This window comes from Zalophus californianus, chromosome 16, assembly GCF_009762305.2.
Source record: "Zalophus californianus isolate mZalCal1 chromosome 16, mZalCal1.pri.v2, whole genome shotgun sequence".
In the NCBI taxonomy this organism is placed as follows: Eukaryota; Metazoa; Chordata; class Mammalia; order Carnivora; family Otariidae; genus Zalophus; species Zalophus californianus.
Window position 1 is genome coordinate 27,984,246 of NC_045610.1, and position 26,013 is coordinate 28,010,258.

At 37.9% G+C, this 26,013-nt stretch overlaps 2 protein-coding genes across 4 annotated transcripts in view; both read left to right on the forward strand.

Moving 5' to 3' along the window:
• The window catches only part of HSF5 (heat shock transcription factor 5), a 44,951-nt gene extending 34,436 nt beyond the window's left edge, over positions 1–10,515 (forward strand). The window contains 1 exon segment of the mRNA XM_027624539.2: positions 8,250–10,515. Within this exon segment, the coding sequence (XP_027480340.2) occupies positions 8,250–8,320 (71 nt within the window). The 3' untranslated portion in view covers positions 8,321–10,515.
• A 2,290-nt stretch (positions 10,516–12,805) lies between these two features.
• Positions 12,806–26,013, forward strand: part of RNF43 (ring finger protein 43) — a 66,650-nt gene continuing 53,442 nt past the window's right edge. The window contains exons 1-2 of one of the 3 annotated variants that reach the window (XM_027568586.2): positions 12,806–13,378; positions 13,779–15,108. In XM_027568586.2, coding sequence (XP_027424387.1) covers positions 14,857–15,108 — 252 coding nt within the window. In that variant the 5' untranslated portion in view covers positions 12,806–13,378; positions 13,779–14,856. Of the gene's footprint in view, positions 15,109–26,013 lie in introns of all 3 variants that reach the window. The other 2 variants (XM_027568587.2, XM_027568585.2) reach the window with 2 other exon arrangements.

A 26,013-nucleotide genomic window follows, 5' to 3' on the forward strand; every position in this document is an offset into this window, starting at 1 on the left:
AGTGACATTTGAACAGACCACTTCACCCTTCCTGAAGTACTTTCTTTGCTTGGCTTCTGCAACATGACCTGTTCCTGATTTTTCATCACCTTCACTGGTCACTCCACTTCTTTTACTGAATCTTCTTTATCTTTCCCGACTTCTAATTATTGATGAGTCCCAGAGCTCAATTCTTGGACCTCTTTTCTTCTCTTTCAGTTCCTGGGTAATCCCAACCAGTCTCATTGCTTTTATCATCATCTTTATAGTGATGACTCCTAAATTTATATCTTAAGTCTCAATCTTCTCTGAACTCCAGACCTGCATACCTTATTGCCTATGCTACATCTTTGTTTGGATGTCCCATAGGTGTTCTAAACTTAGTATATTCCATCCTTTTCCCAGTTTTACTTATTTTAGGAAATAGTACTTCTAGTCACCTCTAGTCAGCCAAAAATCTTGACTCTATTCTCTCACGTCCAACCCATCAGCAAAATTCTATCAGTTTGATATCAGTGTAGATCCAGAATCTGACCATTTCTCATCACCCTTGCATTGCTATCACCATGGTCCGAGCACTACCATCTCTTGCCTAGATGACTGCAGTAGCTTCTTAACCAGTCTTCCTGCTCCATAGTTGGCCCCTAACGCCTTTTCTTCACACAGCAGAGTCATCCTTTTAAAACATGAATTATTTCCCTGTTTAAATTTTTCCAGTGGTTTTCCATCACATTTAGAATAAAATCTAAAAATCCTTACTATGGTCTGCAAGATGCTGAATGATTTGGTTCCTGGCAACTGCTCTGACTTCATCTTCTACCACCTCAGTTCCCTCATTTATTCCAGCCACAGCCATCTCTTCATTAGTCTTTGAACACACCAACACATTCTTGCCTTCACACGTGCTGTTGTTTGTTTTATAAAAGATTTTACTTATTTATTTGACAGAGAGACAGCGAGAGAGGGAACACAAGTAGGGTGGGTGGGAGAGGGAGAAGCAGGCTTCCCACAGAGCAGGGAGCCCGATGCGGGGCTCGATCCCAGGACCCTGGGATCATGACCTGAGCCGAAGGCAGACGCTTAATGACTGAGCCACCCAGGCGCCCCGACACTTGCTGTTCTTTGTGCCTGAAATGTGCTTCACCCAGATATTTGCATGGCTTGCTCCTTTATTTCATTCAGTTCTCTGCTCAAATGCCAGTTCATCATAGAAATCTTCCTACCCTGCTATGTGAAACAGCAACCTATTGCCCATGTCCTGCCCTACCTCAGTCTCTATTCTTTATCCCTTTTTGTTTTTTTTTCATAGTATTTCTCACTACTTGACATCTTCTATTTATTATTTTTCTCCCCTCTTGATGGTAGTTCCAGGAGGGCAAGGACTTTGTTTTGTTCATTACTGTATCCTCAACACCTAGAGGTTAGCTGCAGCACTCAGTGTTTGTTGAGCAAATGAATTGCTTTTTTCCCCACTCTTACCCATCTACTTAAAAAAAAAAAAAAATCCTTGGAAAAAAGCAATCTTTTAAAAACAAATTGTGGTAAAATGTACATAACCTACAGTTTACCATCTTAACCATTTTTAAGTGTATAGTTCAGTGGCATTAAGCACATTCACACTGTGCTGCCCCATCACCACCATCCATCTCCAGAACTCTTTTCATTTTGCAAAACTGAAACTCTGTACTCATTAAACAGTAACTCCCTATTCCTCCTCATCCCCCAGCCACTGGAAACCACTATTCTACTTTCTGTCTCTCTGAGCAATCTTTTAATTAGCCACCAAAAGATAAGTTTTAAACATATGAGGAGTCAAAGCACCCCTCAGGTTTCCTTCAACAAGTACTTACTGAACAACTAACTGCCTGGGGCTTGGTACCACACTGGGTACGATAGGGCCACACGAGTAGTGTCCTCTACACTTCTATGCTTCTGGAACCGGGAATTGTGCATTCTTACTAAGAAGCCATTTCATATCTTGTTATTATGCTCTGACATTTAAAACTGAGGTATATTTGGTTATGAATTTTACTTTTCGTAGCCATTTTTCCCCCTGTCTTTTTGTCTGGTCATTTCAAATTAACAGGAAAATATACATTTTTTAGATAAAATTCACAAAACATAAAATTAACCATTTTAAAGTTCAGTGGCATTTAGTATATTCACAATATTGTGCAACCTTTACCTCTCTCTGGTTCCCAAACATTTTCAGCACTCTAAAAGAAAACCCCAGGGCGCCTGAGTGGCTCAGTCAGTTAAGCGACTGCCTTCGGCTCAGGTCATGATCCTGGAGTCCTGGGATCGAGTCCCGCATCGGGCTCCCTACTCGGCAGGGAGTCTGTTTCTCCCTCTGACCCTCTTCCCTCTCGTGCTCTCTCTCTCTCATTCTCTATCTCAAATAAATAAATAAAATTAAAAAAAAAAAAAAAGAAAAGAAAACCCCATATTCCTTAAGCAGTTATTTCCATCGCCACTTCCCCCATGCCTTTGGCAGCCACAATCTGTGTTCTGTCTCTATGGATTTACCTCTTCTGGGATATTTCATATAAATGAAATCATGCAATATGTGACCTTTTGTGTCTGGCTTATTTCACTTAGCATAATGTTTTCAAGGTTTATCCACACTGTAGCATTTGTATCAGAACTTTCTTTTACGGTGAAATAATATTACATCATATGTATATACCACAGTTCATTTATCCATTCATCTGCTGATGGACATTTGGGCTGTTTCTACCTTTTGGCTATTTTGAATAGTGTTGCTGTGAACACATGTGTACATGTAATTGAGTACCTGTTTACACGTCTTTTGGGTATATACCTAGGAGTGGAATTGCTGGGTCATATAGTAATTCTGTGTTTAACTATTGGCCAAACTATTTTCCATAACAGCGGCGCCATTTTGCATTCCCTACAGCAACATACAAGGGTTCCCGTTTTTCCATATCCTCATTAACACTTATTTTCCACTTTTTATTATTGTTATAGCCATCCTAGCCAGTGCGAACTGTTAATCTCATTGTGGTTTTGATTGCATTTCCCTAATGATTAGTGATATTGAACATCTCTTCATATGCTTATTGGCCATTTGTATATCTTCTTTGGAGAAAAGATAGTTTTTTTTACAACTATTATAACAATATTCTATTTGATAAAATCTGTTTTGGTTAAATCTCTCTCAATTATAGCCCTGTGAGTGCAACAAGTTAGTAAACTGTGGCCTGTGAACCAAATCTAGCACACTGCCTGTTTTTATATGGCCTGCAAGCTAAGCATGGTTTTTACATTTTAAATGGCTGGAGGAAAATCAAAAGAATATTTCATGTCACATAAAAATGATAGAAATTCCAATTTCAGTGTCTATAATAAATAGTTTAATTGAAACACACAACCACACCCATTCATTTATGTATTGTCTGTGACTGCTTTCACACTATAACAGCAGAGCTGAGCAGTTGTAATTGAGGCCATATGGGCCACAAAACCTAAGATATTTACTATCTGGCTCGTTACAGAAAAAGTACAGACACTCTGTGCCTTATTCTGTTCAGGTTGCTATAACAGAAACACCATAGAGTGGCTAGCTTATAAACAACAAAAATTTTCTCAGTTCTGGAGGCTAGAAACCCAAGATCAAGGCACAGTAAATTCAGTGTCTGGTGAGAGCCTGCTTTCTGGTTCATAGATGGCAATCTTCCTGCTGTCTCTCACACAGCAGAAGGGATGAGGGAGCTCTCTGGGATCTCTTTTACAGGGGCACTAATATCATTCCTAAAGTTCCACTCTCATGACCTAATGACCTCCCGAAGTTCCCACTTTCTAACACCATCACATTGGGGTTAGGTTTCAACCTATGAATTTCGGGGAGATAAACAGTCTATTGCACCCTGTTTAGAAAGTCATTGTTCTTAGCTTCTGATCCTTGATGACCAGAAGAAGTCTTTAAGAGAGTAAGGAGGTACTTCTGAGGAGGGCTCAAAATCGACTAGTGTTTAGTTTAGTTCTTATAGATGACCAAATGTTTTTTATTTTGATACTAAACAAGATTTTAGTAGTAATGATAGGAACCAAATGTAAAATTCCTAAAGTATCACTTAAATTTCATCTGTCACTAACAGGAGTATCTCCCCTCAATAGGGTTTCAACTTTCACAATACATTGTTTATGATAAAAATAAAGAAATTTCGTGAAATAACCTCTAAAGACTCCTTTGCCTCCAAATTCTGAAATCCTATGATTCTAACATTAACTGTTGGAATATCATTATGTCGCTCAGTATCCCATTGAACAGGGGCATCCTATATTCCAGAGCTTCTCAGTGCTCTTCTGTTACTGAATTATTTTGAAAATGTGTCTGCCCTGCTTAACTAGTGGCATCTTCTCACACTTCAAGCTTTCTTTGACTTTTTTTCAAATAAGAGACTTCAAGTTGATTAAGTATAGAGATTGTATTGATTTTAATAGATGTGTGTTTTGTTAGAAGGAGATTGTCAATCACAGTCATTGCCATGCTGTGTGTAGGCTTTTTGAGCACATGTTAACTTAAGGAAATACATTTTGGATCAAAATTACCAAGAGGTAAAGAAAGTTAGATTCAGTCATTTTCCTCCAAATTCTGTAATGATATCACCCTAAACTGGATATACCCAAAGATTAATCTTATGGTAAAACCTATACTCACTCCTGTTTTGATGGGATATTTACTTTCTGGTTAAGGGAAAGTGAATGTTTACAAGCAAAGTTCTATTCATTCCTAAAGAAAGGACTTCCCGGGGCACATGGGTGGCTCAGTCCGTCTGCCTTTGGCTCAGGTCATGATCCCAGGGTGCTGGGATCGAATCCCGCATCGGGCTCTTGGCTCACCGGGGAGCCTGCTTCTCGCTCACACTCTCCCTCTGTGCTTTCTCTCTCTCTCTCAAATAAATAAATAAAATCTTAAAAAAAAATTTAAGAAAGGACTTCCCATTTTGTAGCTGTTGGATTATGGATGAGACTTCATTAAAACAATAATCCCCAAGCCCTAGAGGGTGCTCTCAGTAGGAATTAACATTCCCAAACAAGTAGATGCAATGCTCTTGTCCCTCAAGGCCTTTCAGCTCTCAAACCAACTGAGCTACTGTAATCCCCAAATATTTAACCTTCTCAGATGAGTATGCAAGCTTCTCTTCTAAATGAAGTCATATAAACCTCGAGTAGCACCAGGCTAGTCTATGTCTTTTTGTATTTTTATTGGTGTCTGTACTCTTAACTCCCTGACCGGCAGCTTTGTTAATGAAAGAAGCTCACTTTAATAAAATTACTATGTTTAGATGCTCGTTATTAGAAGCTGCATGCCAAATGCTAATTTAAAGCCCAGTCATTAAGGTTAAGAGGGTTTGTTGTGCACACTCCTTTACATAACTCATTCTGAGGCTGTTATAGAGCCATACTGGCTATTGCCTTTTTAAACAAGCCTGTCTGTCATATGTTCTTGTCCATGATGTGAACCTATCAATGTGATAAAGTCTTAATAAGCATGAAATCAATGACATTTGTTCACCGGGAAAAAAAAAAAAGAGGGTTTATTGCTGCTATTCTTCAGTTTGCCTCCCCATATGAAATCTGTAGTGGCTTTACTAGCCTTTACCTGTAATATGTTCTATTACCATATGGCCTGTCCTTCTGATATGGAGCTGAGGTGTTTAGAGAATGTTCATAATTAGGTGTTATTCCTACATCTTTTGGTCAGCTTTTAGAGATCCTGATGCCTAGGTAGCACTCCACACCAACTGAATCAGAATGTTGGCAGTAGGAACCCTAGGCATCAGTAATTTTTTAAAAGATCCCCAGGTGATTGCAATGTGCAACAAGGTTGAGAAACCACTGGCTTTACTTATTAACCATATAGTTTAGAGTAGAGGTTCTTACTCCTTGTAGCAATTTACTCAGGATTAATTGACCTTATAATAATGTACTTTACTTGAAAAAAAGATGTTATATAAATATAAGACTGTTTTTTGTTATATAGACTGTAAAAAAGCACTGTTTTGGGGCCGCCTGGGTGGCTCAGTCGGTTAAGCATCTGCCTTCAGCTCGGGTCATGATCCCAGGGTGCTGGGGTCGAGCCCCACATCGGGCTCCCTGCTCGGCGGGGAGTCTGCTTCTCCCTCTCCCTCTGCTGCTCCCCCTGCTTGTGCGCTGTCAAATAAATAAATAAATCTTTAAAAAAAAAAAAGGCACTGTTGTGGTAAAATATACATAACATAAAATTTAGCATGTTAACCATTTTGTACTATTCAGTGACATGAAGTACATTCACATTGTTGCACTACCATCACCACCATCCATCTCCAGAACTTTTTTCATTGTCCTAAACTGAAACTGTGTCCATTATACAGTAACTCCCAGAATAGCCTGCAGCCCGTGGCAGCCACCATGCCACTTTCTGTCTCTATAAATCTGACTGCTCTGGGTACTCGTATAAGTGAAATTATACAGCATTTGTCTTTTTGTGACTGACTTATTTCAATTAGCATGATATCTTCAAGGCTCAACCATGTTGTAACGTGTCAGAATTTCCTAAATTTTTTAAGGCTAATTAATATTCCATTGTATGTATATATACCACATTTTGTTTATCCATTCATCTGTCCTTGGACACTTGGATTGCTTCCATCCTTCGGTCATTGTGAATAATGCTGCTATGATCATGGATGTGCAAGAAGTGGATTTTAAGTAAAGATAAATAAGATGCTCATCTGGATAAATCACTTGCTCTTCTTTTTTAAGATTTTATTTATTTATTTGAGAGAAAGAGAGTGAAAGCATGAGCAGGAGGCAGTGGGGGAGAGGGACAAGCAGATTCCCTGCTGAGCAGGGAGCCTGATGCGGGGGCTCGATCCCAGGGCTCTGGGATCATAACCTGAGCCAAAGGCAGATGCCTAACCGACTGAGCCATCCAGGTGCCCCAAATCACTTGTTCTTTACGGATAGGTTGTAGTGTAGTTCACCAGATGAGTTCACCTACCCCTAGTGACTGGCCTGCCTTTTACAAAGTAGGGCAAGAATTAGTTACTATTCCATATGCTTTCTGGATTTTCTCAAATATGTTAGAATTATTTTATTGAATTAGCTCTCTTGCTCAGTCTGTAGGCCAATCCCACAAAAGCTGTGTTCTAGAAATATAATGATAAAAGTCTGTATCTAGAATTAAATTAAGGACTCATGTTGTATAGTTTAGTTTAATTCCCAAGTGCTACTACAGCAAAATTGTAAACTTTAAAACAAACCTAAAAGCATTCCCTGGTCTAGAAGTTATAAACCAGAAGTACGTATGTTGCTCTAGAAGTTGTAAACTAATTAGCTTGAATCTAGAAGCCACATTATGATCTCTTTACTTCTGCCTGTGTTACTCAGGCCCTTTAGCCCTGCTTCTATACAGGATCCTAGATTTTTGTATTACAAAATCTAGTACCTAAGCTAAGGGTTCACTTTTTAGTTCTTTCCATTTTTTTTTTAAGATTTATTTATTTATTTTAGGTGGGGAGGGGCAAAGGGAGAGGGAGAGAGAAACCCAAGCCGACTGCACTGAGCTCAGAGCCGGAGGTGGGGCCCTGAGGTCAAGACCCAGAGATCACAACCTGAGCTGAAACCTAGAGCAGATGCTTAAGCGACTGCACCACCTAGGTGCCCTTAGTTCTTTACATTCTTGGTGAACCAACCTTATTTGTCTCTTGACTTCCATGAAGGGTATGTTTCTTTTTTACGACAGTTTAGATAGGTGTTTCTACAAGAGAGCAGCTGTGTTGTCAGTAAGTGGAAATTTTATGGAGTCAGTCAACTTTGGAAAAATAGTGATTACTTATTTTAACATTGTATTTCTGAAGGCATGACTTTTTCATATTCCCACATATTTTTCATATTCTACCCACTCTTTGTTACAGTATCAAAGAAATGAATTTTCATTTGTGTGTGTATATTTCACTTTGATCCCTTTGACACTTTTCCTTAATTTTTCACTTCTAGTAAAAGGCAGTTGAAAAGAGGCTCAGCCACATCACTGAAAAGATATAAATTGTACACTTTGCTGGTCTCATTGGGTTAACTGGGCTGCATCTGTGCGCTTTAGAGGTACAGGAATGACTGAAAACTGAGAATCCGATGAGATAATATAATTTTAGATCCAGTTCTACATTTAAACATGAGCAACTTGTTCTTGTCTGAAGACTTATCTATCGAACTCTACAGTCTGAGAGGCTAAGAGTGAGTAAACAAACCTTCTTTCTTTCTAGATCTTCATCTGCTGGTGGATGTGGCCTGCAAGCAGGAGCACTTTCCAAAGGAGGAAGAATTAAAAGAGTGAGGAATGGATGACAAATGTGACATTGTGCACTAGCTGTAGCTGGAGGCAGACTAGCCTTGCACATGACACACTGTTGGGATTTTTTCAGTTCTGTTAAGGAAAAAAAAAGTATTTTTGTTTTGTTAATTGAGAATTTTGTTAATTGAGAATTGGGACTTTGGTATTTACTACAGCTGTTCAGTTCAGATTATTTACCTTGACAAACTACTAAACATCAAGCAGCACCCCCCCCTTTTTTTCTTTTTGCTGCCCAGATCCCTTTCAAATGAAAAGTCCTGGCCTTCTGTTACAGTCAAGAAGCATCTAAAAACTGCTGCATCTATGTACTGGAGAATAATCTGTGTGTGTGTGCTGATTTGCCGTCTTGCCACTCTCAAACTGTAGTCAGCACAACTCCAGTGGCGAGTTCAGTCTATCTGTTTCAAGTCACAGTGTGATCCTTCTAGAGAAGATTGTGTGAGAAACAAAGGCATGTGAGGTCACCAAGATCACAGGTCTAAAGGGGTCAGGAATTCCAGGGAAGAAACTCTGAGAAAGAGCTAATTTTCTAAGTGATGAACCAGGAAATGCTCTTACTTCCTAACCCAGCATTCTGTTTCAAAAGCAAGGCATCCGGACTTGGACCATCCATCACACTTAACAGCCCCTGATTCTTTTATATTAATGGGGGCATTCTTTTATTTTCATATCTTTCTTTAATTTTAATGATATATTATCATAAATGGTAAGAAGGTTTTGTTACATATCACTTATTTAAATGTCTTCTAAAGAAAAGCAATTTGTTTATTATATTTATAAATGCTGGTAGATTTAAAAGTTTTAAAGCTTTATATTTTTATTAATATTTCAGGATAGAAGGATAAAGGATGCATGTGTAAGATATTTATTTTGAAGGGGAAAATGTGTGAACAAAAACATTAAGAGATTTAACACTGTTTTCTTGCTTTAGCTTTTTATATTCAGTCTGTATAAATTCTCATCTATATGAGATCTTGTGTGCAAATTTTGGGAAAACCTTGATTAGTAGTCATTTAACAGAAGCTGTACCTCTGACATTTTTAATAATTTATGTCTGGTTTAAGCTTCTGAGAGAATTTTGGATAATGGGATAGACCATAACATTTTTATTTTATCCCCTCTGTTGGATTCTAAATTTGAATTGTAGGATTGTGGGACCGGTTTTTAGGAGAGGTATCTTGGGTGTCCACTCTCTGTGGTTGATCCCTCACTTGCTCATCCAATGACAGCAAGAAACTTTCTGATTTTAAAGTCTTTTAAACTGGCTAAAACGTTCTTATTGGATTTTGTTTCAGTTGTCCTAATAAGAATTGCAGGAACAAAAGGAAAGCCTAAGAATATGAAACTAATTAAAAAGAAAAGGCATTTAGTGATATGACATAAATACTATGCTACTCTTTGTGAGTGTAACAATTCATTTCTTAAATCGCACTGTGCCTTCTAATGATGTCAAACCATAGAAATGTTACAGAGATAGTAGTTTTTTGGAAAAGGATGATTTCTGTATTGGTGTGCAGTGACTCAGTTTAGATAAGAAAGTAGGTTCTGAAAAGTGACCTGTTTCGTCCATCTGATTAGACTAGTTGATATCCATGTGATGGGCATTTATTCACCTTTATTAGCAAGGTTTAAAAGATGAACAAATTATCAAGACTCCTCCATCTTTTGGCCAGACTATGTATTTTGGCAGAGTATGTGAAGAGGAGACCCAATTTCCAAATGAAGGAACTTTGTCTTTTCTCTGTCATGTTGAGAAGCTGATAAACGGTGTAGCTGACATTCCTTCCCTTAATATGCCTTTTTAGCTTTGTATATGTTGAAAGAAATAATATCTTTTGAGGAACATGTGTCAAGCAGAAACCTTGGCATGTATTTGGTTTCAGTGGTTTTAAGGCTTAATTAATGAAATACCTTTATCAGCTTTCCAAACTTTTTTATATATGAATACAACAGACTAAGGAGCTGGATCTCCTGCCATACTCACATGCCTGCTACCTATCAACTAAAGCTATCATCACTGACTTGGGAAAAATGGCAAAAGATAAAATAAAATCTTTGTGTGAATTAACCAGTAGGGCCTGACACATGCTAACAAGGTTTCTGACTAGCACCTCAGTATTTCAGCACCTTAAGCACGATAAATTTCAATCAGTCAACAATAAAGTGAGTGTTTCAACTGGACTTGTCTTGCTTGTTTTTACTGTTTTATTGGTGATCAATAGAAACCTCAGTTGTCATGACTATTATTAATAATAGCAAAATTTTAAAGAGAATGTATTCTGTTTTTCAAAGAATCTAACTTTAAAAAAAGTGTCAGTTTTTGTTTTTTGTTTTTTTTCATTGGCAATTGAACAAGAGATTGAACAGAGATTGAATCTTTAAAATGCTGTTAGGGATAAGGACAATTCTTGGACATGTTTATAGAAACCTGTTTCTTTTTTTTTTTTTTTTTTAGGAAAAGGATGAATAGTCTTCAGTAGCTTTAGTCAATCCAGATGTGGAAATAGACCCTGAAGGATGATCTCTCTCATGGATAGGATTAGGTAGAGTAGACATCAGTGAGATGGGCATTTCATTACCACAGAAATGACATCTTTATGTCATCCCTTGGAAGTTGTGATCTATCAACCCCTGCGGGATAGGCCAGAGATCTCTTGCTTGTCAATTCTGGTGACCTAGTAAACACAGTATATCAGGGAAGTAAACTATATAGGGCTGTTTGGTTGGATACTGAGTACCTCACGGGATACCCAGGTTCATGAAACATATTATCATCATTCCTAGATCTTGCGGTTTCCTCAAGAGAGGGCAACCAAATCTATATTTTTTTCCTTCTTTCACCTAAGTGTGTATATTAACTCTTAGGTTTGTTTAGGTCTCTTAACTCCTTTGCAAGTTTCAAGCAGGAATAGGTGAGGCAAAGTCCATTGGTAGGTCACTTTTTGTTTAAAGATGTTTTTGCCTCTATCAAATATGTAGTAATGTATATTTTACATTATTTATGCTATGCTATTATGCAATATATATAAAATTAAAAATACTAAACCACAGGAGATTTTAAAAAATTCTTTTGAAAAGAGTTGTAAAGGTTATAGTTGCATTGTGTTCTTAAGGTCCAACCAATAAAGAAAACGTGCTAAATTAAGAATTTATTTTAGAGCTTATTTCTCTGCTCTATGTCAGTTATTAGGCCAAAATGCCAAAATTATTCCCATAAACCTTCTTTAGGGAAAAAATGCTCAAGATAAAGAAAGCACTCATATTTTTTTGCTCTAGAGGCATTATGTCATTGTTTTATAACCTACAATGCAATTATTGTTATCCACATTTTACAGATGATCAATTTGTATGCTCTCATTTGTACAATTAAAACGTTTTTTAATCTTCTGTGCTTCTTACCACAACTAAAATTTAAGTGTAAAAACAGTTTAAGTGTATACTTCAATAGTGTTAACCACATTCACATTGTTGTACATTTATACGGTTTGGAGAGATTATTGGCAATAGGTAAAAAATAAAGTGTCTGGACACAGTCGAATGTAATCTGGTAAATTTGAAAATTCAAATTTTAGAAACATATATTAGAAACTTTTGTATTCTAATGACAAGGTAACTAAAAAAGTTCATGATTGTGGTAGTTGGCCAAGAATTGGTTTTCTTTTTGCCTTACACGCTTCTTATGAAGCATATATATTTTACCCCTTTGCTTATATTTATGACATAGACTTACTTGCAATCTTACATTGAGGGCATAGGTGTGATCCATAGTATTATTTCACTCTCCAAAGATGTGAGAAGAAAGTAATAGGTTCCAGACCTCTGATATCAATCAACCTGATCTAAAAGCTCCATACAGGCACAGTTTAGAAAAGAGCTACTGGATTTAAATAAGTAAAAGCTGAAGAAAAACTATGTGTAAAATGGACAGGGTTCTTGCCAGGGTAGCAGACCTGAGACAGCAATAAGGACTACAGCACTGAATCACTTTATTCTAGCATTGTGCTGTTTATAGACACTAAAACCTGAAAAGAGCAGAAACCCCTTTGAAATTATATTTGTAAAATCTTGTGTCCGCTCTTTCACGTTCTGGGTTTTCATTATTTTATTCTCTTTATTTCCTCATACCACCATTTGTGTTCTCTTGGGTTCAGAACCTGTTTAGATATCTGTTTGAGTGGACTTGATTTACGTGTGGTAACTTGCTTACCCAGAGAAAGTTATTGAGCATTGAACTGGATGCAGTTTGGCTGTGGCTCAATAGAGGGAGTAGAGGAGCTGAGAGAGCAGAGAGAGCAAAAGAACGTGCCCGGCACAGTAACTGCACGCCCTGAAGCCCTGGCCCTAGCAGCCAGCCAGGAGGAGGGGTGGGGCGGGGCAGGGCGGGGGGTGGGGGGGTGGGGTGGTGTTGGTTGCCTCTAGCTGCTCCACCCTCACTTTGTGTCAGCAGGTAGAGAGCGTGATTGCAGTCCCAGGGGAGGGAGTCAGAGCTAGAACACCAATTACAAACCACAGGCTTCCTCCTCTAGGGAGTTGATCCAGAATTGTCTTTCTGGAAGGGAAGCACTTGAATCTTTCCGAACTTTCCAAGCCCATCCATGATTCAGAGATACTGCTTTTTCCCTCTGGGATTTTCTGTGTTCCTGGTAGTGAATTGTTGCTGGTGTATTTGCTACTTTGCTCCTTTTCTCTCTCAAGATTTGATCATTTTATATGCTGTTCGGGGAGAAAAAGAACTTTTGTTAGGAGATTTCAGAAATGATTTTGGATCCTCTATAAGTGCTCTTTAGAATTCTTGGGAACAGTAGCTCTAAGCCTGGAGTAAATGTTTGCCTTTGACCTGCATGGATTATTTTTTCAGGCTGCGGAATTTCTCGGCACCTACCTGCAGTGTGGGGCCCTTGGTCTGGTTGCAGAGTAAGAAGGTGGAAGAATGAGCTGTACTTGGTTAAGCAGTTGAAACCTTTTTTGAGCAGGACCTATAAAAGCATAATTGAATTTGTTTCACCCCCGTGGATTCCGGTGGGCCCGACAGCGCAACAGGTTTGCAGATTTCTTTTGAAATTCTTATTTTTCTCCCTCTGCCTCAGCAAAAGAGAAGGATCTATATAACAGGTTCATGTTCAATTGCTTGGCTTTTCAGCACTTATTCCGAAGACTTTATAAGATTTTTTTTTAACTTGACCTCTGAACACGGCGGGCTTTGTGGTTGAAGTGCATTTATATTTACTTAGGGGTGCACATTTTAATATCTTTTATACGGTTTCTATATCTTAGAACTAAGATTTTGTTTGTACAAAGACCCAAATTCTCAAGTGTGCCTAGAAATAGCACAGATCTACTATACTCAGGCTTATTTTTACTTTTTCAGGATGTTCTACTTAGAGCCTGTACACTAATCACCTCCCTACTCCCCCTATCTTTTATTCCCCACCCCCTCAAGGAATTTGAAAACGTGTTAGGAATAGTCCTTTGTTTTACTTAAGAACGCAGAAAATTACAGATTATAAAATCTGGATAATAAAGTAGTTTCCAGAAGCATCTCATGGGAAATCAAAGCGCTTGGCATTCTCAAGCAGGAGAGTAAAAGCTGGAATCCCCAGGAGAGAACGGAACATAAAGATAGAAATATCATTTAACCGGGAAAAATAATTGGAAAGCTAACCTTTTCAAGTACTCTTCTAATTTTGAAAGTTGGAAAAGGAGGTGATACTCAGGATTATCCTGTAATCTGTGAAGACATAAATTAGCATCTAATTTATAGGCAAATTTAGGTAGAACATTAAAAATGACAGTATATTTAACTTCATGGAAAGTATTATAAATTCAGTGGGCCTAGAACTTTGGCTGCCCTAAAATACAGTTTAATGTGGAAACTTTTGTGAATACATGTTGCAGCATCTTTGGACGTCTCTCAAGGTGTGGCCTGAAGTATCGTACCCTCTCCTCCATTAAAAACAACAACAACAACAACACTTTTTTTCCTGTGATCTTTAGTCTTTTACCATTGACAAATTTTGTGGCTTAAAGAGGACCATCTCTTCATTTTCCGAGCTGGCGTTTTTCACTCTCACCTTTGATGCATGGCTTTCGTTACTTACTTTGCCTTGCTTTGTTCATTAACATTGGGTTTAATGGTTCAGCAACTTGATGCATATGGAAGACCAGCACCGAGTGAACTGACATACTAAAGATTCGGGATGTGACATTCCACCTCAAGCAAAGTTGGAAATTCCAAAGAGAAGTGGTGATACCTTTACTAATCACAGTGAAGATGGGAGGAAATGACAGACCTGCAGCAGAAGTGGGCTGAAAACACCCTCTGCCCTGACAGATCAGGAATGCCACCTGTTCTTGGGAATATACTTTAGAGAAAGGAAGGGCCAAAACTACGACTTGGCTTTCAGAAACCGAAGCATCAATTCTCTTTTCTTCCATTTGTCTGGATCTGAGAAGCTGTGTTTGGAATTGGCTCGTGGAAGCAGTATGTCTGGCCGAAGTGCATTGCTGCAGCTGGTAGCATGAGTGGTGGCCACCAGCTGCAGCTGGCTGCCCTCTGGCCCTGGCTGCTGATGGCTACCCTGCAGGCAGGCTTCGGACGCACAGGACTGGTACTGGGAGCAGCGGTGGAGTCGGAAAGATCAGCAGAGCAGAAAGCTATTATCCGAGTGATCCCCTTGAAAATGGACCCCACAGGAAAACTGAATCTCACTTTGGAAGGTGTTTTTGCTGGTGTTGCTGAAATAACTCCAGCAGAAGGAAAATTAATGCAGGTAAGGATAATTTATTATATTTCACTTTCCATCTGTTCGAACTATGCTTTTCTTCTTTTGTCTCTCAAACCAAATACCGTACAAGAGCTTCTGCTGTTTAGTTTTCTGTTTGTTTCCTCTTTTAAGGATGTTGCCTTATTGGCATTCTAAAACAAATCCTTATTTCTGCTAAAGAAAAAACATATAAGATTCCACATTTTAGAAGATCATCTGCTTATTTTTAACTCTGCGATCACATTGCCTTTTTAGATCCACATAATAAGGCCATTCTTTGCAAGTGATGTATTCTGGACACTATTTTTTGATATATTAAATATATATGGACTTGTATTTAATTGACATGAGGATCATACTTTATAACCTGTTTAAATTTGAAGTGAACACTGAAGAGGTTGATTTTTTTTTTTATTGAGGTTAAATTGGTTTACAACATTATTCAGTTTTAGGTTTACAACATAATTTGATATTGTATGCATTACAAAGTGATCACCACAGTAAGTCTAGTTACCATCTATTACCATACAATTGTGAGGAGGTTACAGTGGTCAGCAGCACCCTGAAATTCTAGAATGTCCTTGGAGCATATTTGATCACTGTGTCACTTTTAAAATTCAGTCAAGCTTGAATGCCATGGCTGGCTTCATACCACGTGTAGCACCCTATTGCTAAGCCCAAAATGGAGAGGACTGCATTACAAAATGGACACAAGGTAGAAACTTGCCTCCTTTGGTCTTGTCTACACATAATTTTATTTTTGAAAAAAATTTAATTTACCTTTTTTATTGACCCTCAAAGCTTTTCAGACACAGTTTCTTAGGCTTTCAGGTTGTGAATTTTGTCTATAATTCATTCATAGCCTACTCTTTATGTATTGAATTTATGAACTGACTGGGGTCATAGCTCTTCATAGATTAATTGCTCATTCCCCATGGTGAAGATAGAGCCCAAAGGGCTGTACTTTTTTACTGTGGCATTCTAGTGTGTTATTCCTTAGAATTATGTTCCTTATTGATTAAAATTCATTTTATAAAAGGGCACTTCTTGCTGTAGCTCTTGGGCATAGGTTACAATGTTATTAAATATGATTTACTTCAGCATCCAGCCTCAGATTTTAATTGTGTGATATGAACAGAACCAAAGTATTGTATGAATTCAAATTTTTGTCTACTTAAAGATGAGAAAATTTGACAAATTATAGAACTCTTCCAAACATGCATTTTTACGTATATGATTTTGTGGTTCTTCATGATCACTTTTTAGGCAGTATTTTGAAACCGGGATGAATGATGTGGAAGGAGAATTAGATGAAATGAAGGACTTGGCTATTCAGAATAATAAACAGACAAAAAGAATGTATCTGGAAAAAATGGCAAAAGAATTTTTGGATCAGAGTCTATTTATTCATTTAATCTGAGCTCTAGGATGGAATTAGGAATATTTAAGAGTTGAAATCACAAATAATTTGGACTGTAACTGGAAAGGAAACTTTCTTGCTGACCTTGCCTAGTTGATACTCTGAAGTGTGAGGTATATGCTCCATTTTCATTTTTTTCCATAAGTAATTTTACTATAAAACCATATTTTGATATTTCCGAGGTCTTTGGGAGCCATACTAGCTTTGTGTCTTATTAATGTCCTGTGGCAGCATCAGTGGGTTAATTATATGCTGCATAAAATAGAGTCTCTTTTATTTTAAATGTGTTGTCTTCTGTTATCATAAACCTCTGTGTATCCATAAAGGAAAAGGCATATAACAGAGACTAGCTGGCATTCTCTTTGCCATTCATTATTTTACCTGTCTTGATCATATCTTTCCTTATTCTACCCTTTTTCTTACTCTGGTAAATCCTGCTAATCTTTATTTATTTATTTTTTTTTTAGCTATTGACGTTTTAAAATGTTTCTTTACTTTGTGAGGAGGAATTTCATCATATCTATTATTAGCAAGGCCTTGCATATTGTATTATAGGGTAGGTTTGCGTTCATTGGCAATTTTTAGTCTTTCTTCACTTTTTGTGTTCACATAAGCTTCTTTTAGGTCATTAATAAATTTGTACACTAGCCTAATAATTGCTGGAGACTGTCAGTATTGGTCCTAGTTTATTGCCTATTAATCAATTTTTAATCCACAAAGCTACCAAATTGTCTTAATAGCCTCTTATGAGAGACTTTATTTTAAAAATACGAAAACAACCTTTTGGATGATATGCACCAGTTCTTCTTTATCTACTATTTGATTAATTCTTTCAAAGAACTCTAATGTGTTAGGGACACATGGTTTACACTTCTAGAATCCATGCTGTTTGTTCCTTATCAGATTACAGTGCAGCTCAGGTTTACTCAACTGTGGTTAACCAAGCCTTCCATGTAACTGCAGTTTATATCCCTTAGAGTTGTGCTTTGCTGCATTTCAGCTTGCTTGATTGATAGCTGTACCCTGGTGTCACAGATCTGAAGGCAGTCTTCTCTACTGGTCTTGAGGAATTTTATTTTTTATTTTATTTTAATTTTTTTTAAGATTTATTTATTTGAGAGAGCGAGAATGAGAGAGAGAGAGAGAGAGTACATGAGAGGGGGGAGGGTCAGAGGGAGAAGCAGACTCCTAGCTGAGCAGGGAGCCCGATGCGGGACTCGATCCAGGGACTCCAGGATCATGACCTGAGCCGAAGGCAGTCATTCAACCAACTGAGCCACCCAGGTGCCCCTGGTCTTGAGGAATTTTAGACAATTCTCCGTATCCTTTTGCCTATGAATTACTCTAGCTGCCGGTTAAGTTTGTCTCCAAAGATGTAGTCAGGCCTTTGTAAAATTGGCGATGCTCTGCACTGGCAAATGTAAAGGTACAAGAACAGTGATTTAAAAAAAAAAAAATAGTAACCTTGTTGTGGTTTCTGGAATTCCCAGAGAGTTTCAGAAAATTTGATATTTCTTTACATTTTGTTCAATTAGTCCATGTCAAGGAAACTTTCCAGATCTCCTAACTCCTTGTCTGTGTCCGATAAAAAGGACTAAATGATAGTGATTATAACTTCTTACTGTTTTTATTTTTCATTTGAATATATTTTTTTTCTCCTGGTTTCTGCCATTGTATATGGAAAATATGCTAGAGCTTATGCGCTTATCTAACTGTCCAGTTTTCTGGTTTATTTACCTCTTGTCAATGTTTGTTTCTATTATTTCTAGTAATGTTGCTGCTGCCACTTCTGTAAATGATTACAGTCCTATTTTCTTTTTCAATTCTTGTTCCTTATTTATAAATGTAATTCAGCAGGACAACTCAAAATCAATCTTTTTTCTCGAAGCAAAAGAGTGAGATGATCGTAGCTTTGCACAAGAGAGGTCAACAGTTCTTTGACCGTCAAGCTCTTCCTGCTTAGCGGGTTGTCCTGGATTTTCTTAGACTCTAGGATAAAGTAGGATCAAGATTAGGATGTATTGTCCTGAGGCTTCAGACCTACAGTGGCAACTGTGGTGATGTAGCATTTGGCCACTAACAGCGAACACCTCCTGGACAAATTCCCCCTCGTGCAGTGTCTCTGCTTGCCCCTTAATTTACCTATTAGTCAACACGTAGCTGTCTTCTCTTTGCATTTTTGCTTTATTTGTAGTCAGGGCCTGAAATAAATTACTTGAGGAGGGAGAGAAATCTTTATAATTAAAGATTTGGCCAAAGCCAGAGAGATGATGCTTTAGCAAACTGTAGTTGACGAAGTGACTACACTGTGACTCGAGGGGCTTGACTTTTAGCTTTGACTCTGTCACTACGCAGTATGGTGATTCAGGACAAAATGATTTTTATCTTTCTAGGCTTCAGACTCCCCATCTGTAAAAATGAGAGATTCAAATATAATAGTGCATTGCAAACTTGTGCTGTTCACTTCACATGTATTAGCTCATTGCATCCTCATAATAACTCTGTGAGAGAAGTACATTACTTTTATTCTTCACATTTTGCAGATAAGCAAACTGAGACTGAAGGTGTTATATCTGCCAAGGTCGTGTGGCTAGTAGGTGGCATAGTTGGAAATTGAACCCTAGAGCCCAAGCTTTTCCAACTCTAAAATTCTGTACATCAAAGAATGCCACAAATGAACAGAACACCAGTATGGGCTTTGTAGAAATGATTCATTTATTTCCAGACTAGAAAGGAATGAAAATGATGAGTACTGTTTTCTGAGGTTGACCCAGAATACCCTATATTCTGCTGATTTCTAATGATCTCTGTATTCCTTCTGTTTCTTCCATTTGTGTTTCATTTGTAACGATATTTGTAAATCAGAATGTTTATTTAATCACTATCTACCTTTTTATGTAACAACTTTCATTATCTTTCTCTTTGTTTTATAACAGGCCATGGTAAGTTATCTAATACAGGAACCTGACATCATAGATTTTGAAATAACATATGCATTGCTTTGCACAAGTTGGGGCTCCTTGGAAGCAGAGTTTTCAAAGTTTTGGGATTTTGTTTTGAGGCCAGCCTTTAAAATAAGTATAAGTATTCAAGGCACAGTCAACCGTCAAGTTATTTATGTTAATGGAGGTGCAGAATATCCAATTAATTTATAATTGACTCTGGAACAGAGTCAGAAGTACACCATCAGACATAGTTCCACTGTGTGCACTAACAATCTTAGGTGCATGCCTTCTACAGTCCCAGCTCAGAGCCTCCTTGACTTGGCTTTGTTGTTAGAAGCCTGGCACCTAGAGGAGAGAAGGAAGCTACAGAATATGTTTAATGATAATTTTTCAAGTTAAGAAGGTATCTATTTTATAAGCACCCATCAAACAGATTTGTATACATAATAGTTCTTTATTTCATGTGGAAATCCAGCAAATATTTTGTAAATTCAAATTCATAAATTGCTGTGGTTAATAGGAGGCAGTAAATGAGCTGTACCTCTGGCTATTACACCTATCAGGCTATTTAGTGTTTATTTAGCTGATTCTGGGGGTAGACGTTTCCTTGGTTTTTGTAGTAAAGGGTTTGTGTGTGTTGTAATTTTCTTTATGTAAAAATTAGCCATAGTTTACCTTTTTTTAAAAAGATTATTTATTTATTAGAGAGAGAGTGTTAGCAGGGGAGGGAGGAGTGGGAGAGGGAGAGAGAGTCCTAAACAGACTCTGTGCTGAGCATGGAGCCCAACGTGGGTCTCGATGTGGGGCTTCATGCAGGGCTCAGTCTCATGACCCTGAGATCATGAGCTGAGCTGGAACCAATAGTTTACTTTTTATGTAATATTAAAGACATTTCTGGGGCTCCTGGCTTTTGTTGTTGTTTTTTAAGTAGCTCAGTGCCCGCCGTGGAGCCCAGCGCAGAGCTTAAACTCACGACCCTGAGATCAACCTGGGCCGAGATCAAGAGTCAGACTCTTAACTGACTGAGCTACACAGGCGCCCCTGCTTGTTCTTGTTTTTAATAGAAGGGCTTTTACATTTTATTCACTGGAAAGTGTTGGGACGTTTTTTGCGCTTTTTTCCCCCTCTTATTTCTTTCAGATTGCTAAGTACAGTAGAGGAAAAAGATGCTATAAATGAGTACAGTACTGTTGTATATGTCCTGTTAGGAACCAGAATTGGTAGAGCAGGGTATTGTTAGAGAAGAGTGTGTTGATGATGTTCCATTGAATTTACATAGTAGTTTTCTTCCAAGAAGCTTAAAATGATTCACAAATACCCGCAAGCCAGATAAGAACAAGTGATATTTACTCCATTTTACAGAAAAGGAAACATAATGGGGGAGAGAAAGCAAATAAATTATCTAAGAACAAAGTTGCACAGAGATGCACCCAGTCTGCTTTGCAGGAGATAGACTAGGAATCCAATTTTTCAGGTTTCCAAGGATGTGGATTTCTCTGGAATCAGTTCTACGGAGTGGGAATTCTAAAAAGCTAAAATATTGTCAAAGGCTGAGATATCTACTCTGTTTGGGCCTATGTTGCTCAGTGTGATGATCCAGTCAAAAATCTATTGGTGAAACAGTTTGCGAACTTTATGTTTCAAAAGGCCTTACGAGCCCGTGCTCTGACCTGCATTCGTTGTTCTTTTCCATGCTGTTATTGGGGCAAAAGCCAAAGTCTTTACAACGACCTGTAAGGCCCATCAGGATCTGCCCGGCACCCTGGCCTTTCACTTCTTCGCTCTGCTGTAGTCACTCTGCCCTCCTTGTTGCCCTCCCGGTAAGCCAGGCGCACCTCTGACCCAAGGCCCGTCCGCGTGTGAGTCCCGCTTGTACCCCAGCTACTTTCTTCTCGTAGTCTCTCAGATGTCACCCCCAGGTATCAAATACACCTTCTCAGTGAGGCCTTTCTAGACTGTCCTATGCTGAAGGGCTCTTGCTGTTCCCTCCTGGGCTCATATTCTCCTTCCCTGCTTTGTTCTTCTTTATAAACATTGCCCTGTGACATACAGTAATATTTACTTTTGTACTTGTCTCTGTCCCCTCAGTGGAATATGAGCTCTGTGAGAGCAGGGATTTTTGTCTCCTTAGTTCAGAGCTGTATTCTTGGGAGTAGTGCCTTAGTATACTTAGTGCCTTAGATGTAATAGGTACTCAATAAGTCTTTATTGAATAAATGTAAGGAACGTGATGGTGGTGCTGAGTAACTCTGATAGCTGGGAGATAACTGTAGGATGAAACAGATTTATTTATGTCATCACATTTCTAAGTATACTATGAGGTCAATTATTTTGAGTGCTTTGGGTTTGATATAACATGCTCCATTCCTTTACTCCTCTGACTTTCAGACAGCACAGTGTCTCCTTGATTGCTGCTGCTTAAATTATAAACATGGCTATAGTCAGTATGTTTGAGGTGCTCCTTTACACAGAATTTATTTGGTTTAATAGAGAGCTCAACCTCTGCTTTGTAGGAAATTCTGATTTTCCAAGAAGGATTTATTGGGGTACTACTTTAAATCTGTGATTATAAGATATTGGCATATATCCAAAGGACCTCACCTTCTTAGTCCTTAAGGTTGTGATTCCCAGTTCTGGTTTTGAGATACCCTAACACAGTGATTTTTTTTTCTTATTTTAAATTTTTATTGTTATGTTAATCACCATACATTACATCATTAGTTTTTGATGTACTGTTCCATGATTCATTGTTTGTGCATAACACCCAGTGCTCCACGCAGAATGTGCCCTCTTTAATGCCCATCACCAGGCTAACCCATCCCCCCACCCCCCTCCCCTCTAGAACCCTCAGTTTGTTTTTCAGAGTCCATCGTCTCTCATGGTTCGTCTCCCCCTTCAATTTACTCCCCTTCACTCTTCCCCTCCTGCTATCTTCTTCTTTTTTTTTCTCTTAACATATATTGCATTATTTGTTTCAGAGGTACAGATCCGTGATTCAACAGTCTTGCACAATTCACAGCACTCACCATAGCACATACCCTCCCCAATGTCTATCACCCAGCCACCCCGTCCCTCCCACCCCACCCCCACTCCAGCAACCCTCCGTTTGTTTCCTGAGATTAAGAATTCCTCCTATCAGTGAGGTCATATGATACATGTCTTTCTCTGATTGACTTATTTCACACAGGATAACACCCTCCAGTTCCATCCACGTCGTTGCAAATGGCAAGATCTCATTCCTTTGGATGGCTGTGTAATATTCCTTTGTGTATCTATACCACCTCTTCTTTATCCATTCATCTGTCGATGGACATCTTGGCTCTTTCCACAGTTTGGCTATTGTGGACATTGCTGCTATAAACATCGGGGTGCATGTACCCTTTCGGATCCCTACATTTGTATCTTTGGGGTAAATACCCAGTAGTGCAATTGCTGGATTGTATGGTAGCTCTATTTTCAACTGTTTGAGGAACCTCCATACTGTTTTCCAGAGGGGTGGCACCAGCTTGCATTCCCACCAACAGTGTAGGAGGGTTCCCCTTTCTCCGCATCCTCGCCAACATCTGTCGCTTCCTGACTTGTTAATTTTAGCCATTCTGACTGGCTAACACAGTGATTTTTAATCCTTTTTTGGTGTCACAGACTCCTTTGAGGATTTGAGAAAAGTTGCTGACCATACGTACTTACAATTTTGCATAAAATCTCAGTGAGTTGAAAGAGTCTTTGAGATATAGGGATCTAAGGACTCCAGATTAATGAGTGCTATCCTAGAATAATCCCAATTATTTCAGGAAACAATACCAAATTCTCAAAACTAATTTATCCTCAGCTTACTTAATTTAAAAAGTTTTGTATAGGGGCGCCTGGGTGGCTCAGTTGGCTGGGCAGCCGACTCTTGATTTGATTTGGGTCATGGGATTGAGTCCCTGTCGGGCTCTGTGCTCAGCATAGTCTGCTTGTCCTTCTCCCTCCCCTCCCCCCGTTCGTACATACTCTCTCTCTAAAATAAATAAAATCTTAAAAGTGTTTCTATACATTACTCGAAGTCAAATAGACAACAATATTATGATGCAGTTATAAGAAGGTTGGCCTGACCTAAGATGACCTCAGATGTAAAAATTGGTATATGACAAGCATCTACTTATATTGATTTAGTAAAGGAATTGTGCTCTCCAGATATTAAGTGGAACCACATCAATTCAAAATGTGCTTACAACCCTTTCATTATGGTGTTTTCATGGAAAGGTCTGTAAGAATAAAGAATATTTTACTAATTAGTTTTGATATAAGTAGAACAATTGTGGCTGTATGTGTCTGTTTGATTACTAAATTCAAAAAAACAGAGACTGTAAAACTAACTTTGGTTACTTTCTATTTTTTTGGTTTCTATCCTTGACTCTCTACTGCTTTCCCTAGGGTAGAATTCCTTGGGCCCTTAAATTTGTTTGCTATAATGGAAAACTTTGTATCTTTAAAAGAAAAATTTTATTGTTCCTTGCTTCTTTGTTTTTAGAAATATCAGATAAGCTACTTTACTCTAATTTTGATCTGGGTTCTAAACATTACAGTTCATGAATACATTTTGTTTTGTTTGATACTTTTTAATATATTAGAATTTGTGTTTAATATGTAAATTCGGAAACACCAAAATAATCAAGGTGATTTAAGTTAGAGGTTTTTTTGAGAGTTATAAGCACAGGCTCAAAAAAAAAAAAATAAGCACAGGCTCACATTTTTCTTGGAGACAGGAAATTAGATTATTTAGAAACTCTGATCCCTGGAATTTGAAGCAGTGGTAGTTGTTTAAGATGGCAACATAACTATCTTCAAGACCACTATTTGTTTTTTAAAAAATCTAGGATACTTTTGTTACGATGGAAAGCAACCATAATACAACTATAATTTAAGTAGCATAATCAGTTATCATGTGCCTACCAATTTTATGCATGCTTATATATCAAAAGGGTACTATTAGGCATATATAAATATATGATAATTGGGAAACACTGTTGCTGTTGTTATTTCTGTGGAATAATTTGGATGAGACTGCAGGCTTTATGTTTTATGCCTGTTGATCTTGCTATTTCCTAAAAACTGATTATGGATTCCCATTCTTTTTTTCCCTAAACCATTTTGTTCAGTCTTGTGAATTATCCTCTCAAAAAAAAGAAAAGAAAAAGAAAGAAATCTTTTATGTGATACAGGTTGCAGGTTCTTTCATTTTTGTATCTTATGCTTAGAACCATGCTGGTATCTGAATTTACAGTTCTGTGGCCAAGTTTTTAAAACTTTGTGAAGGACTTATACTAGAATTAAATCCTATTCAGTTTTCCATACCTAGGGTAAAATACAGGTCAGGCTATTCCATTTGTAAAATATAATCATCAAATTTCAAGCTAGAAAAAACACCTAATCCAATCATTTCATTTTACAGATGAAGAAATAGATTAGTAGTTTGCCAAAGAGCTGCCAATCTACTACCATATTTTACTGGCCAGCATTTTTAACAAACCTTGTTTGTTTATTTTAAACTTTTTTGGGGGTCATTGCAGGGAGATTAAAAAGCAGATGTTGGCAGAGATTTTCTCCTGAGCATTCCATTAAGAAGATACTATAGATTGCCATAGGGTCTCTTTCCTCTTTGATCCCTAGTCAACCAGAAGGCATACTTTAAAATAAGTGAACAAACAAAAAATACCTTGCCACAACTTAGCATTACTTGACATGGTGCATATGTCATTTATTCTGCTGTAGATAGCCTGTTGACCTGGATTGTCTCCTCAAAGCAGTAGAGACTTTTTATGAAATCTAGGCTGAGAACCTTACCCAGACTGGGGGCTGCACTGGATTCTCCCAATGTCTTCTCATGTGGGTTTCCTACTGTGTGCCAAACGCTGTGGCAGGGCTGGTAGGTATATAAAGAGTAGCACCCTAGCCTAGTCCCACCGAGGAAAACAGCCGTGTGAGATAAATGCCAAGCAAGAGGTGCAGGCATGGATGTGTCAGAGTGCCGATTTTGGCTCTCTCGGGAGTCTTTCACATGACTGTGGTAGTTCTGTTTCACAGTTCCCTAGGACTAAAGAAAAAACAAACAAAAATAAGATTTTGACTAGGCAACTTCAAGTAGCTTCAAGCTAGAGGACAACTACAAGCCAGTCATATCTTCTAATTTGCACTGTTATCAGTTAAATATAGGTTATAATATTGCCTGTATAAATATTCCTGTATGTATAATGCTAATCTGTAGCATTTTCACTAGAATTTCAAATAAACACCATGGTTTTCTTCTCAAATTGGAAGTTTTCTAAAATGTACAAAAAATTCTTAAGTTGCAGTAAAATTAAAACAAAATTTAGCTTTAAACAGAATCCAACATATTAGGAGTTCTGTTTGAATTGAGAATCTCACTAGCTCAGTTTTAATTCTTTTCAAACTGCATAAAAGAAGAAATAAATACTAAGACTATGTAGAAGGTGGATGGTATTTGAATATCATCTCTATTCAGCAAAATTTGTTTCTAATACCAAGGTTTTAAAAAATTATTGA